This window comes from Phoca vitulina, unplaced genomic scaffold (assembly GCF_004348235.1).
Source record: "Phoca vitulina isolate PV1807 unplaced genomic scaffold, GSC_HSeal_1.0 scaffold8, whole genome shotgun sequence".
Lineage (NCBI taxonomy): Eukaryota > Metazoa > Chordata > Mammalia > Carnivora > Phocidae > Phoca > Phoca vitulina.
This window is the reverse complement of record NW_022589711.1, coordinates 41,665,740-41,682,079: the sequence shown is the minus strand read 5'-3', so window position 1 is coordinate 41,682,079 and position 16,340 is coordinate 41,665,740. Positions and strand designations below refer to the sequence as shown.

The following is a 16,340-nucleotide window of genomic DNA, read 5'->3' as shown; positions in this document are numbered from 1 at the left end:
CCCCCCCCCCCCCCCCCCCCCCCCCCCCCCCCCCCGCCCCGGGCTCTTGAAGTGGGAGAGTACAAATTTCTGTTGTTTAAGCCACTAAGTTTGTGGTGATTTGTTACAGCAGCTACAGGAAACTAATATGTGCGTTCAAAATTAAAATACAAAATACGAAGGAATTCACAATCACTTGCTATCCTACCAGCCAGACATACTACTATTAACCTCCTCACATTTGAAGCATATAAGAAGCAATCTGCCTGACTTCCCAGCACCAAATATGACCATGCATCACTTCCTATTCAGTTGCATATACTGCTTTCTTCCATTTCACTTTACATTGTGGCCGATAAATACTCTTCAGAAATGCAACTTTTCATGGCTACCCAGGACCAAAAATAATAGATTTATTATCATTTATTTAACATATCCCTTGTTGTTAGACACATAGATACTCCCCACATTTTGGTATTATACTATTGCAATGAAGCATTTAGAAGTCCGTTACTTGTGTACACATCTGATTATTATCTTAGAATGTAGTCCTAGAAATAGAGGTACTATATTTAAAAAATATGAGCACTTTAGGATTCTCAGTAGTAATTTCAAATGACTTTCTGAGGTGTCCAGCCAATTCACACTTTCCAACATAGAAAACCATAGAGGAGCACCTGCTGGCTCAGTTGGTAGATCATGCCACTCTTTTTTGTTTTTGTTTTTTTGTTTTTAGATTTTATTTATTTATTTGACAGAGAGAGACACAGCGAGAGAGGGAACACAAGCAGGGGGAGTGGGAGAGGGAGAAGCAGGCTTCCCGCAGAGCAGGGAGCCCAATGTGGGGCTCAATCCCAGGACCCTGGGACCATGACCTGAGCCGAAGGCAGACACTTAACGACTGAGCCACCCAGGCGCCCCGATCATGCCACTCTTGATCTAGGGGTTGTGAGTTCAGATCCCATGCTGGTGTAGAGATTATTTGAAAATAAAATCTTAAAAAGATAACAACAAAACACCATAAAAGAGCCAGTGTCAACACAGGATTGCTGCATGAAATACTAATGTTAAAAAATTATTTAATATGCAAATATATTTTTCTAATACATTTATAATTTTTATTTTTAAATTAAAAAATTTTTTTTACATTTCAAAACTGTCTATCTACAGTGCCTGGGTGGCTCAGTCAGTTAAGCATCTGCCTTTGGCTCAGATCATGATCCCAGAGTCCTGGGATGGAGTTTCACATCAGGCTCCCTGCTCAGTGGGGAGCCTGCTTCTCCCTCTACCCCTCTCCCCTGCTCGTACTCTTTCTCTTTCTCTCTCTCTCTCAAATAAATAAAATTTTTAAAAAACCTGTCTACCTATCTGACTTTTCTTTTTTAAATTGATTAGTTATACACCATGTTATATCAGTTTCAGGTGCATTTATAATTTTTTAAAAACTATATTTCTTCTATGAATTGTTTGTTGAGGTTCTTTGCTCATTTGTTCAGCAGGTGGTTTTTGTTATGTGGGGCTTTTTTCTTTTTATCAATAGGTAGGAGTTCTGTATAATTAAAGAACATTAATCTCCTGTCATCTTTATTGTAAATGTTTTTTATAGTTGACCATTTGCCTTTTAATTTTGTTAATGTGTTTTTTATATAGAAAAAAATTATGTGTAGTTTAGTTTGTTACATTTGTCTCTGGTGATCTTTTTCCTTTTGCTTTTGTTGTTAGAAAGCTTTCCCCTGAAATCTGTTAAATGGTAAGAATGTAACTTGACTTTCCTCCTTTCCCAATAGTCAATTTTTCTAATACCGTTTATTGAATTCTTTGTTAGCCTGGGATGCTTTCTTTATCTCATATTAAGTTACTGACTACCTGGGCCTACTTAGGAGCTGTTAACTCTGTTTTAAAATAGTATGGTAGTTTTGAGACAGAATATTAAATCATTCCTTCTATTTACTAACTGTACAAACCCAGACAAGAGTGTCTCTGAGCCTGATCTGTAATACACTCATCTGTAAGAGACTATAAAACCTACTTTATAGAGTTATTCTGAAGATTAAATGAAATAATATTTTAAAAAGCTTATCATATAGTAAGTACTCAATAAATAAACTCATTATTATCTGTTATTCCACTGAGATAGTATTCTACTTTAGTTGTGCAAGTGGGTTTAAATAAATCATTTTAAGAATGTGTGACAATGTTAACAGAGCTATTTCCATATTCCTGAAGGTTTGCTTATATTATCATAATTTGTTATTGTGACCAAAGAAATCAATTAAATGATAAATTTCTCAACATAGTTAACTTCACTAGGTCCTACTTATGTAGAAATCAGTTGCACAGCAGAACATTTATTTTATTTTTTAGTATTAATACCATGTTAGATTTCCTGGAAATCTGATGACAAGTTGAAAATAATGTTGCTTTGGTATTACTCTGTTGCTGTGGGAGAAGAGAACGATGAACAATTTTAGGGAACAAAAGTGGGAAGAGATAAATCTGGGTTTTGTTCTGAGCCTATAAGCAAGATTTAACAAAAAAACATATTTCTGAAGTTTCCAGATAAGAATTCTTATCTACTCCCAACTATCATAAAATGAAATTTAGTTAAAATAAATTAGACTCATTCTGTTCTTTAACATGATGCTATTCTATTCTATCATATTCTAAGATGTATTATTATACTGAGAAAAGGATTAAAGCTATGTAGAAAAAGACAATAAAGTCTTATGCGCAAATTAAAACAAAAATAAGATATTTTTGGTTGATTCAGATTGGCAAATAATTTAACAAATTAGAAATACTGAGTGTTAGTGAGACTGCAGGGAAAAGACCATTCTTATCTCTCTGGAGAACAATTTGACAATACATAACAAAATTTTAAGTAAGAGCTTTTTACTCAATAAATCCAAATCTATGATTTTTTTCCTAAAGATATAAACAGAGAAAAGGATAAAGATATATATACAAAAATATTTATTATTATAAAATCAAAGTGTTGAGAAACAAAAAGTCAAAATGTTCATCAGTAGGAAACTGGCTTCAGAAATTCATTGCGCATATGAGAAAATACTCTGTAAAAATAGTGTTTCTCTATTTGTTAGCACAGAAAGATGGTCACATTGTTGAGTTAACATTCCAAAGCAGCGATATATATAGTACTGAGAAGGGAAAGTGGGGAGAGAGAAAGAGAGAGAGGGAAAAGGAGAGAGATCTGTAATGATGTCTCCTGAAATGTTAGCAGGGGATATGCCTGGGGTGTGGGATTTCCAGCGATTTATACTTTCTCCTTTACACTGTCCTGTATTGCTTTCATTTTTGCAATAAAATCCCATTTTGATTTGGGAAAACAAAATACAACAAAAACACTAAGCGAGGAATAAAAGAGTGAAAGAAATACCCACATGTTAAGAGTAGCTGTCTTTGGTTTTTAAGAGAGGAGACAAAGGGTTCTTTTCTACTTCCTTCCATTTTCCAAACTGTTACCAAATATGATTACTTTTAAAATGAGGAAATAATCACAGATTATAATCTGGCCGACTCACGTGAGACCCACAACTTTTCCTCCTGGTTCCCAGGAAAGACTCCTCTATGGTTTCAATGGCTAGAGGCTGCCATTATTTTTGACTTAGCCACTCAGAGCGGAGGCTCATTTGCCTTCAGCCTTAGGGTCCACAAACCCCTGACACTTCACATCAGCTTGTATGTGTTGGCTTCTCCAGTAGTCAACCTCTAGGCCCAAGTTCTTTGTGTTTTGGCCTAATTTTTTTTCATTAAAAAATTAACATACTCTTAGTAGATGAGATTTTGAAAGTTAAAGTCTGAAGAAGCAGGGAAAACTATAATCTCATCATTGAAATAAATGGCTATTAATCCTTTGAACATCTTTCTTTTTAATCATATTTTAATGTAAAATTATGCATCTTTTCTTTTCTGGTTATCATTATGAGTGTTTCCCTCTATTATTGAAAACTCTTAAATATATTTTAATGGTCCAAACCCAACTTTTAAAATGCATCCACTTATTCCTATATCGTTTGGAAGTGAACAAACTTTTATATGCTCAGAATAAGTTTATTACAGGAGCCATGAGAAAGATTGCTTCCCATGTTAGAGCCTAGACCTGGTCCTTATCAATAATTGCAACTCCTCCATAATCTTAATTGCAAGCACCCCCCTGACCATCCGACTCTAACAGTCTATTGACCTCATTGGATGAATAATCCACCGATAACACTTTTTCACTGTCACTCAGTGCCTATGGCCTCACTTCCCCTGTTATCCAGACAAAATTCCATGGTCAACTATTTCAATCACTCTCCTGCATACACCCTCATCTTCCTCACCCCCTTCATTAGATGAAACTCAATCTTGGTTAAACCCATCTCTCCACCTACTCGGCACCTCCACCCCAGCAGCCAAACGTTCAAGCCTGATTTTTAATGCTATCTCTACAGACATCCTGTAAGCCTTTATTCTTTCTACTTTTCCTACAGGTGCCCCTATTTGGTGACCACACAGGTGCTAGTAAGGCATTCTGCCCATCCACCCTCCACCAACCCAACTCATGGGCCCAGCCTGCTCTTCCTCTTGGCTGCATTTCCTAGATTCTTTTCTCTTTCCAGCTTCCTGATCTCTCCCTTGACTTGGGTTTGTTCTCTCTCCCTTCTCTACCTGCCTACCTCATTCCCCAACCCCCAAAAGAACTACAAAAGGAGAAGCCTGATGAAAATGAACTAGCTGTAGGTGTACATCTGGAGTCTTAGGTTCCTGTCCTGCTGTGACCTTGGGCCAGTCATTTCACATCTCTGGTGCTTAGCTTCCCCCTATACAATGAGGCACATTTGGTTAAGTAAACACGGAGATAATTCTAATCCAGCTCTTGAAACAAATAAACATGATTCTGAAAATCTAAGAAAGGACAAATTTAGCCAATGGGCCCACTACCTTACTTTCCTCACTATAGTATCCTACTTCCATTACCTGGCTAAGATAATGTCAACCATCTGATGAATTTTATTATTGTTATTTTAGCGTTGAAACTCTCCTTGGCCCATCTAGGAGTCCCACCCGATAACCATAATGGAAATCCAAACACTCACCGTGAATTTCTCATAGAGCTCATAAGTCAGGAGGGGGTTGGGCAACTCCCTAAAGTAGAGCTTGCAGAGTGAGCCCACACAGTGGATGTCCTGGAGGTACACTTCCCTTGTCAGATCTGGACATTGATCTGAGCCAAACTCTTGCCTGAAACAACACAGACAGAGACATAACAATCCCGAGAGCATGTGTTCCATGTCAGCAGCTGCTTGGCTGCTTAAGGGTAAAAAGACCCTAAACTGCTGATCTGACTCTGTTTTTGACCTCCATCAAGATGACCTTCTCTTCCCGGCACAAGGAAGCTCCGGGAAGTCTTCCACGTCAGGTCTGGATCTTCTCTGTGAAAGCTGCTGTCACTGGAAAAACATAATGCCCATTTACAAATGGATTTCTCAGGGCATTATGTCCCAGTCTCAGTTATGAACAGTGGGGAAATATGAATTTTTGTTGCCAAAAAAAGCCTTTTGAGATTTCAGTTCTTCCAAAAGATTGTTCTAAATGAACTTCTCTTTCTTGGAGGAGAGACCAAAACCAGGGTGAGTCAGATTGTTATCATTCATCTCCATATACTCATGTCAACAAACTTGTTTATCTGGAGACTCGAACCCTTCCAAGCTGCCTGATAGTGACTCCCACAGGATAGATGAGATTATAAATATCTTCTTATGAACAATGTACAGTGAGGTGTTTGGGAACAACATCAGATTCCAGGCCTTGTTTCTAATTGAAAAATATTTCTTGACCAAGGTGATGTGAATACACTGCTTCAAATAATATATACTTACAAGTTAAAAACCTGTTTAAAAAAGTGACAAATTGGAGCTTTCATATAGAGGAGAAGTTAAGTTTCTTGAGAGAATTCATCTGGTCAGCCGAATAGTGGCAAACTCAACGGGACTCACAGAGCCAGCATTTCAAAAACGGCCCCCTGCCCGGTTTCCTGTCACCTGGTTCTGGCCCTTTAACAAAGAGTGGGGAAATCCCTGGTGCTGTCTGAACCTGAAAGGAGCTGGGTGGGGCCCTGAAAAGAAAACCTTGCAGCGCCTTATAAATTCACCAGTGTGTTTTTTGTTTCTTCGGCTTTTTGTTGTTTTTGTTTTTGTTTTTAAGAGAGCAGAAGAGCAGAACAAGAACAAATTTGGAGCTTATCCATTTATTTAGCCAAAATTTCCCTGCGGAGGCTTAGGTCTGTCCTTTAATGAAAAAGAATTTGGCTATCGCCCAAGTGTTCTCCCACCATACCAAGTACTGTGTCGTCTATTTCAGAGCTAAGGGTAAAACATTAGAAAGTATTTGCTGTTGAAACGCTAAAAAACGTCACGCAGGTAAATTAGTGAAATTATGTAAGTACATAGATCTGTTAAAATTGATGGTTGCAACAAAGCAATTAGTTTTTAACAGGAGTAAAAAGGATGTCTTATTCCTTTCGTGGAATGTCATTACAATTGCGATGGGGGGAGGAGGGGCCGAAAACCCAATCAGAGGAAGAAGACAGAAGATGAATTAACTGTACAATCTATTCAATTTAATGCTAACATGAACGTTTTTATTGTTTTAAAAGTCTACACTTATAATTAAACATAGAGATATATAAAAATAACACCTGATAAAACACTCTGTAAATATACTATATATCTACTCCCTTTATTTTATATGTATAATACATATAAAACACACACATACGTATCTGTGTTTTGTGTGAAGGTTATTGTACTCTTTTTTTTTTATTTTTTAAAGATTTAATTATTTATTTGACAGAGAAAGACACAGCGAGAGAGGGAACACAAGCAGGGGGAGTGGGAGAGGGAGAAGCAGGCTTCCCGCTGAGCAGGGAGCCTGACGCGGGGCTTGATCCCAGGACCCTGGGATCATGACCTGAGCCGAAGGCAGACGCTTAACGACTGAGCCACCCAGCACCCCAAGGTTATTGTACTCTTAATTCAATGTGATAGAAATTTCTTCCCCCAAATTCTAGGATATATTTTAGAATTGTTTAGGATAAATCTATAGAATTGGAAATAGTTCATCTACCCATAATTTTTTAAAATATCAACCTCATTGAGAGAAATGCACTATCATGCAGATTTTTTATTTCCTGACCAAGTGAACTGTCAAATGTTGAGTCTGTGTCAACAGAAAAACTCGCATCATCTCCAAGTTCTGAATGGGGACCTAACTGAGCTCTGGGTAGGCAAGTGAATAATAAATCACATTGTTCTAACTTGTGATCTAAATCATTTGAGTTCAACTGAATCCACCTAAGAAGGATAAACCTGGTGCAAGACAAAGAAACAGATTAAAAACCCTCAGGAGCTTTTGTTGGAAAGAATTACATCAGACTAGAGGATTTCCTGATTAGATTAAGAACACTTTGGCATCTGAAAACATCACACTGATCTGCTCTGCCAGCCTTCCCTCAACCCCTTCAGGTTTTTAATACTCCCAGCACTGGCGGAGTTATGGACAGAGGAAGGATCGCGGGAGAATTCTTTTGGGGGCTATTCTTTCAGCTTACCTTAGCTTTTGTATATTTGAGGTGACTCCTGAAAGCCGATAAATTCCATCCACAATGCCATGAGTCTCTATAAATTCTGCACAGCTCTTCAATACATATGGAACTATGTAAAGAAAAACAATAAAGTATTAGATATAAGTCTAACTGTCCTTTAAAGATATCCTTTTAAAAATACAGGTAACTTCAAAGAGAAGCAAGTATGGAATGCATATGAGTTACAAGTGGAAACAATTACTTCTAAATGGTAGATGATACTCTTTCGTATTTAAAAAAAATCATGAGGTTTTGTTAAAGTTTAGAAAAGTCATGTGTTTTAAAAGTTGGTTGGGTTTTTTCAAAGAATTTGAAAAATATGCAAACACTTAGATTTTGAAACCAGCAGTGACCTTGGAAATCCCACAACTCGATCTCCACATTTCACTGGTTCTCCAAGTGTGGTCTCCTGACTGGCAGCATCAGCATGTCCTGGGAACTTGTTGGGCGTGCAAATCCCCAGGCCCTACTCCAGACCCACTGAATCAGAAATTCTGGAGGTGGGGCCCAGCAATCTGTGTTTTAAAAGCTTTCCAGGTGACTGTTGCATGATACAATTGTCTATATTCTACACATGAAGAAACCAAGGGTGCAGATAAGCTTACTTACCTCACTCAAGATTACCTGTTGCTTATAAAAAGTAATTAATACATGGGAAAATGCTTATGATAGAAGTCAGTAAAAGAAAAACAAGGCACAAATTCAAATATACATTGTGAATTTAGCTATGTTAAAAAAGATGCAAAGGAAAAGAGACTGAAGATGTCTACTAGAATGTCAAAAGTGATTACAGGCTAAAGTGTTTTTTTTTAAGGGTGAGAACCAGGGGCGCCTGGATGGCTCCGTCAGTTAAGCGTCTGCCTTCAGCTCAGGTCATGATCCCAGCGTCCTGGGATCGAGCCCCACATCCGGCTCCCTGCTCAGCGGAGAGCCTGCTTCTCCCTCTCCCTCCGCCTGCCGCTCTGCCTGCTTGTGCTCTCTCTCTATCTCTCTGTCAAATAAATAAATAAAATCTTTAAAAAAAAAATAAAGGTGAGAACCACCCTCCACCAACACCACTGAATGGGTCAAACCAGCCATTGATTGAATGGACCACCTAAAAGGGACCAACATGGCCCTTTGAATTCCTGCCACTCCAGAAGTTCAATGCCCAGGTAGAAAAGTCTGGATATGCCGACCTCTCCTCAACACTGACCCTGATTGGCCCAGCCAATTCAGTGCCATAGAATGGCAGCTGTAGGCCTTTTGGATGGCATGGAGAGAGCAGCGAGTTACTTGCCACTTTGGTCCCTGGACAGATCCACCTGAGGTCCCTCCATAGAGAGTGCTGTGGATGGTGGTTTTTTATGGAGCTACCAAAGCCTTGGGCACCGAAGTCTTCAGTTGTGGAGGCGGTGGGGTGTAGGAACTCCATGAGCTAGAGCTGGGTTGGCACTGTGCTCCCTCCCCCTAGAATACACCCAATCCATGAATGCCTTAGGCTTAGAGTTAATGCCAACCCATTAATGCTTAATGTACATGATGGTGCCTGCACACAATTCCAAGTTGGGCTGGGCTTTTATGTAAGTAGACACCAGGTATTTAGACACAACACTCTCCCTGGAGTCCCTATTACAACATTTTCTAAACAATTCTCCGACCATTTTTTTAAACTACTAACTGTAACTTTGGATGCTCAGTAAAACTTGTCTACTTCAAGTATTCCACCCATCTTTCAAAGGCTGTGCACCCCCAGGACCATTCCCCTCCAGGACACATCCATGTTTGGCCCTTGTCTCTCATGACCGGAACTGGGGAAGAACTTCTTCGTTATCCCAGGTGGGTAGCAGGCAAGGAATGGACTTGGGTTTGGAAATATTGAGAGCAGAGACCTGCATGGTAGTACCGCTCACTATGAATGAATACAGGGCGGGACCAGAGGGGTTGTGAGGATGGGAAGGGGTCCAGGGCCTCTGCCTGGCTTCCACCAGAAAAGCTCTACTTTGATCTGTTGTATGAGATAGTGTTCCTTGTGAGATTTGTCTCTCACCCCATGCCTCTAAATAATAAATAGTAAATAAATAAATAAATAAATAGGCAAAGAGAGTTCCAATGCTTAAAAAAATTGTTTTGGGTTTTTTCGTTTTGTTTTTGTTTTTGTTTTTGTTTTTAACCCCTATCATGCACAATAATGGTCAACTCTTTCCCTACCACGCCAAGCTGTTGTTTTTGTAACCTGCCACATTTGGTTTATGGTTGAGAATACATGTTTGGATATCAAACTGCCTCTGTAAACTTGAGCAAAATACATATGTCATAATTCTGTCTCTCAGAGTCTACATCTGCAAAATGAGGATAATGGATCCTGACATATAATAAGCATTCTACAATGACAGTTATTATTCCTGTTTGAAGCCTGTTTGTGATTTAAATTCATAATTTGTGAGAAGTAATCTTGGTGAAAATATTTTGCCTCCTCTCATCCAGTGGGTGATTAGGGTAGAGTGGATCAACCTCTTACCAGCTGACACTCATCTCTACTATTTGGAATGGCTTTTGTGTCCTTCTTTGGTTAAATATTTCTACTTGAAGATAATTTTGCTTGTCTGAAGTCTCTTTTCTATGCATTTAGGTGTGTCTTCATAACACAAAGGCAGCAGGATCCCACAGTACAGACTTAGAATTAGAGTCCCACGGCTGTGGTTGGCCTTGGTGTGTTCTGCAGTGTGTCTCCGTACCGAGGTATATGGTCGTTGGGCCGTGCAGGGCACAAGTGGACTTAAGAGCTCTGAGCATTCCCAAGAAGGACTCAAGACAAAAGCCCTGGCCTTGAAGGGCCTTTACAAAACACTCTACAGAAGGGGTTGTGCAGGGTCACCGACCCGTCCTATCCCATTCTCAGGTAGGGCCCTCCCAGGACCATAGCTCTTAGCTGTAGCACCTCGGGTCTGTTTGTTTTAAAGGTGGAGAAAACACATTCCCGGATGGAGCCTCTGCCATAAATTTACTCTGGCTTTGATACAGGGGCCTAGAACCTTTCGTCCACAGCTCTGTTTAAACAAGAGGCAATATTAAAACAACTCAGGGGAGGAGGCCATGGTCCCAGTCTCTGAGGAGTGTTAGCTTCCCTGGCTGCTTCTCTCAGGCTGAGTTGGAGATGTAGGGATTCTCCATCAACCCAGCAAATGGGAAAGGATCCACTTCATCTCCGTAATCATCTAGCTCTAGAGCCAGAGCAGTGGTTCTCAGACTGGGGCCCCCCGGCCAGGTGCACTAGCAGCAGCTGCATCCAGAAGATTCTGATACGTGCTAAGGTTGAAGAAACACTAGTCTAGACATGAGCTTCACATACTTTTTAATGTGACACAAATCCCTGAGATCTTGTTACTTGTGGGTTCCAATGGGGGAAGAGTGTCAAGAATTTGCATTTTTAAGAAATTCCCAGATGATGGGAACACTGCCCACCTTGCTGCCCACACTTAGGGTAGCCAGGGTCTAGCAGTAATACTGGTGTGTGGTGCCGCAGGGGCTACCAAGAGTTTAGTCGCAGCCTCAGATTTCTTTAGACTGTTGTCCCTGGAGTCCAACCAAATTGGGGACACCCTAGGATTCTGGACAGGGTAGAAGTTTGACACCAAATAGCTGAATGGTGATAGATGGAAAGAAAGCTTTCACTGTCACTTTGGGCATGGGAAGGAGTGATGCTAGAGGTCAGAGTCACAGAGCTAGTTCTGTAGGATTTATCATGGACCCAAAGAACTTGAAGTCCCCTCCTACAGAGGTCCACACAGTTGCTGATTGTGATATAATTTTATAACTTCTTTGAACTGTTTCATTGAAGGTTCTCGAAGACCCTTGTTTGTTTTGTTTTTCCTGGATCAGCAATCTTAGATGTTAAATTTTAATCTGAGCACAAAATAAATCTTGAAGTAGTTTCTGATGGAAAAGAAAACTCTGCCTTTGATTTATGCCTTACAGTTGACACAACATTTTAAAGTCCTTTGTCTCATTTGATCCAACCTGGTACAACTAAAAGACATTTTATACTTATACATAATGTGGGGCACTTCTTTCCTCAATTCCTAACCTCTTCAAGGGCTTAGTACAGAAAAGACCAGCAGTTAAAGCATTTCTCTGAGTCCCCCCAGAAGTAATGTCTGCTAAGCTGCCCCGGTTCCCCTTGTGGCCCAGGACCTGATCAGATCTGGAGACAGAGATTGGAACAAGCACAGTTTTGCTTGGTTACTGATGTGCTCATGGCAGCCATATGATGTCATAGTGCAAAGTGCTTTTGGGTTTTAGGAAAACATGGTCCTCTTTCCTCCCTGTTCTGGATTTTTGTTAAGGTCTTCTACTAATCAGATTTCATCCCCTCTCTGGGTCCTGCATTTCTAATCTTTAAAGTGAAGTCTAATGGTGTATACACACAGTGGAATCCTGCTCAGCCATAAAAAAAAGAATGATATAGCATATGCATGACAGAAGCCAGACTATAAAAGAGTACATACTGTACACTTCCATTTACATTAGCAAATGCACACTAATTTATAGTCGGAGAAAGCAGGGGAGAGGCAGGAGGTAGGAATTGGGAAGGGGTCAGGGAAACTTTCAGGAATGAAGGATATTTTCATCATCTTGACTGAGGTGCTAGAAAGGACCAAGGGCCACGGGTGGGTGAAGAAGAATTGATACTTGCAGGAGGAAGGTAAAAGGGTAAGGGAGACAAGCCCCTGCACAGGGAAGAAATTCTCTAGACTCTGCTGCTGTGCATTGGGCAGAGAGTGAGGTCTTTAAGCAGCATTGCTGTGCTGTGAATGAGGTGGTCCTATGACATTTTTTCATGAGATGGAGTAAAGAATTCAATTACTTTTCCATTATTCTTGGCTATCAGCAGAGAACCCTCCTCCACCCCCGGGGACTCTAAGAGCTGTCCCAGTGGCTCCTGGAAATTTCTCTCTCTGCTAACTTCTGCTCTTTCTTTGTGTTCCACCCTTTCTGTCTTGCAGCTCAGGCTTTTTGTCCCATGCTCCCCTCTAGCCTCTGGGAGTCTCAGCTTGCCTAGAAGTCGCTGTTCCCCCCCCCCCCCCATTTCCCCTCTGATTCTTCTTCCTCCTCTTGTAACTTCTTTCTACTCTCTTCCTCCTGGCCTAGTGTGGAGTTAAAGAAATGTTTGAAAATGTGCAATATTGATTTTATTTATTCTTATCTTTTAAAAAAGGTTTTATTATTTATTTATTTGAGAAAGAGAGAGAAAGAGAGCTCAGGGTGGGGGGTAGGGACAGAGGGACAGAATCTCATGCAGACTCTGCCCTGACCATGGAGCCAACCGGGGCTTGATCTCACGACCCTGAGATCATGACCTGAGCCAAAACCTAGAGTCAGATGCTCAACCTACTGAGCCACCCAGGCACACCTGTGTGGTATTAATTTTAAGAAGTATAATGTTCTCTGTTCTTTAAAAAAGGAAATTAACTGCTTTCTAATTTTCTAAGGAAAAAAATTTAAATATATTCAGGCTTTGGCATGTTTTCCTCAGAAGAAAGTGTTGTTTTTTTTTTTAATTTTTATGTTTAAAATATTCTGATATAATTCAAATGCTGTAAAACTCACCCTTTCAAAGCATATAGTTAAGTGGTTTTGAGTATATTACAGAGTTAAGCAACCATCACATTTCAGAACATTCTCATTACCTCAATTCCAGGATATTTCCATATAGGCAAGCTTATTTCATTGCAGCAATTTTTGTGATAGCACAAGATTGTCCATCAATAGGAGACTGCTTATATAAATATAGAACATCCATGCCATGAAATACTATATAGTTATTAAAAAGAATGAGAAAACTTTCATGTACAGATATAGAGTGGTCTCCAAGGTATATTGTCAAGCAAAAAGAACAAGATGCAGACAAGCATGACAGTATGCTAGCGTCTGTTTGTTAAAAAGAGAGAATAGAAGAATAGATATGCAATTCATTTGTATATGCATTAAATATTTATGGAAGGACACATAATAAAGTCATTAAATTTAGCTGCCTACAGGAGAAGGACCTAAGGGGTGGGCTAGGGGTGTAAGAGGGAGACTTCTCACTAAATATTCTTTTATACTTTTGAATTTTGAACTATAAGGAAAAAAAAGTCATAAAAAATGAAATTTAACAACAACAAAAAAATGAAATTCAACAAATATTTACTGCAAGCCTACTCTTATCCAACACTAAGTTGTGAGCTCCTTGGGGGCACTGAAGACAGTACTGTGTCTCATTCATCCAGAATGGCACTGAAAACACAAGCACTCGAATATTTTGCTGAACAGGCGATTGGTCATTTTTCTCCAGATGGGTTTTCCAAGCTCCATGGATACCTGGATCCCACACTTATCATGTGTCAAGCACCACATTAGATGTTTGTTTTTTTTTTTTAAACAGCATTCTCCATTCTATAATCATAGCCAATCCATGAAATAGGTGAAATTCTCCCTTCTGAAAATGTGAAAGTTGATTCTGATAGGTTAGGTAAGCTACCCAACATCACACAGCTAGTAAATGCCAGAGCTGGGCTCCAAAACCAGGTGTGACGGACTCCAAAGCCCATGCTTTTTTCATAGTATTACAGTTGGGGAGGAATAAGAAAAGCCTCCCCATCATGAGTTGGTGGCCAAGTATGGAGATCCATTTGAGAAGAGCTGATGGGTTCCTTGCCCTTAACAACCCAAATGCCTGAAATTCTACTACTGCAGGCCTTAGGCATTCAGTACCTCATGGTTAATATCTATTTCAAAATTCTTCTTGAAAAAGTTACACAGGCAATATATGTTGATAAAAAAATGAAAAACACTTCCTGATTTTAAGCTATACTGTAAAGCAATAGTAACCAAAACAGTATGGTACTGGCATAAAAACAGATAGATCAATGGAACAGAATCGAGATCCTAGAATAAACCCAAGTATATATAGCCAACTAATATTCGACAAGGGAGCCAAGAATACTTAATAGAGAAAAGACAGTTTCTTCAATAAATGGTGCTGATAATATCAGATACTCACATGTAAAAGAATGAAACCAGACCCCTATCTTACATTACTTACAAAAATTAACTTGAAATGAATTAAGTTTAAATGTAAGACCTGAAACTCTTAGAAGAAAACATAGGGAAAAAGTTCCTTGACATGGGTCTTGGCAATGAGTTTTTAGAGATGATACGTAAAGCACAAACAACATAAAAAATAAGCAGGTAGGACTACATAAAGCTAAAATCTTCTGCACAGCAAAAGAAATAATCAAGTGAAAAGACAACCAACAGAATGGGAAAAAATATTTGCAATCTTACATCTGATTAAGGGTTAATATCCAAAGTATGCAAAGAACTCAATGACTCAAAAGCAAAAAATAAAACAAAACCAAAAATAAATAAACTAAAAACCAAAACACCAAAAAATTCAATTAAAAAATGGATAAAAGCCCTGAATAGACATTTCTCCAAGAAGATATATAAAAGGCCAACAGACAGATGAAAAGATATTCAACATCACTCGTCATTAAGGAAATGCAAATCAACACCACAATGAAGTATCACCTCATGCTTATTAGAATGGCCAACATGAAAAAGATAAGAGATAACAAATGCTGGTGTGGATGCGGAGAAAAAAGAAACTTGTGCACTGCTGGTGGGATTGCAAATTGGTACAGCCACTATGGAAAACAGTATGGGGGGTTTTAAAAAAATAGAACTACCCTATGATCCAGCAATTCCACTTTTGGGAATATTTCCAAAGGAAATGAAAATACTAACTTCAAAAAGATATCTGCACCTGCCTGTTCATAGCAGCATTATTTACAATAGCCAAGACATGAAAACAACCCAAGTGTCCATCAATGGATTGTACACACACACACACACACACACACACACACACACACACAGAGGAATATTTTTCAGCCATAAGAAGGAAGGAAATCCTGCCATTTGCAACAACATAGGTAGACCTGGAGAGCATGATGCCAAGTGAAATTAGTCAACAGCAGAGGACAAATACTGTATGATCCCACTTACCTGTGGAATCTTAAAAACAAAACAAAACGAAACAAAACAAAACTCACAGAGAGATCAGAATTGAAGTTACCAGAGGCAGAAAGTAGGTGAAGAGGAAATTGGAGAAAGGTGGTCAAAAGACTTCCAGTTACAAGATAAATAAGTACTAGGGATATAATGTTCAGCATGAAGACTCTAGTAAAGCTGTTATATGACATGTAGGAAAGTTGGTAACAGAGTAAATCCTAAGAGTTCTCATCACAGAGAAAATATTTTTTTTCTTTTTTGCTTTCTCTTTTTATCCTAACTATAGGAGATGATGGATGCTAACTAAACGTATTGCTGTTATCATTTCACAATATATGTAAGTCAAACCATTATTCTGTACACCTTAAACTCATACAGTAATGTCAATGATATCTCCATAAAACTAGAAAAAATTTCTAATGAATAATAATAAAAAAAACCCTGATGGTATAAATAAGCTGGAAAGCAAGAAACAAATCTAAAGACCATATAGTGACGGTCTCTCTTTTATACCACCCTTCCCCAAATCTTACATGATAAAAAATAACACACACTGAAATGTTAATAGCAGTTACCTATAGGTGGTAGAAACCAAAAAGCCTTTTGCTTTGTTATATTTAAAATTTTGCTTTTCTGAATTTTCTGTAATGAGGATGGGGTAGAAATAATTTTTTTAAAG

At 39.0% G+C, this 16,340-nt stretch overlaps 1 protein-coding gene across 1 annotated transcript in view; it reads right to left on the bottom strand.

The window, feature by feature from the left end:
* Positions 1–16,340, bottom strand: part of ARHGAP31 (Rho GTPase activating protein 31) — a 98,896-nt gene that overhangs the window by 30,294 nt on the left and 52,262 nt on the right. Inside the window, exons 2-3 of the mRNA XM_032406612.1 lie at positions 7,592–7,694; positions 5,079–5,223 (exon numbers count right to left, since the gene is read on the bottom strand). Coding sequence (XP_032262503.1) covers positions 5,079–5,223; positions 7,592–7,694 — 248 coding nt within the window. The remainder of the gene's footprint in view (positions 1–5,078; positions 5,224–7,591; positions 7,695–16,340) is intronic.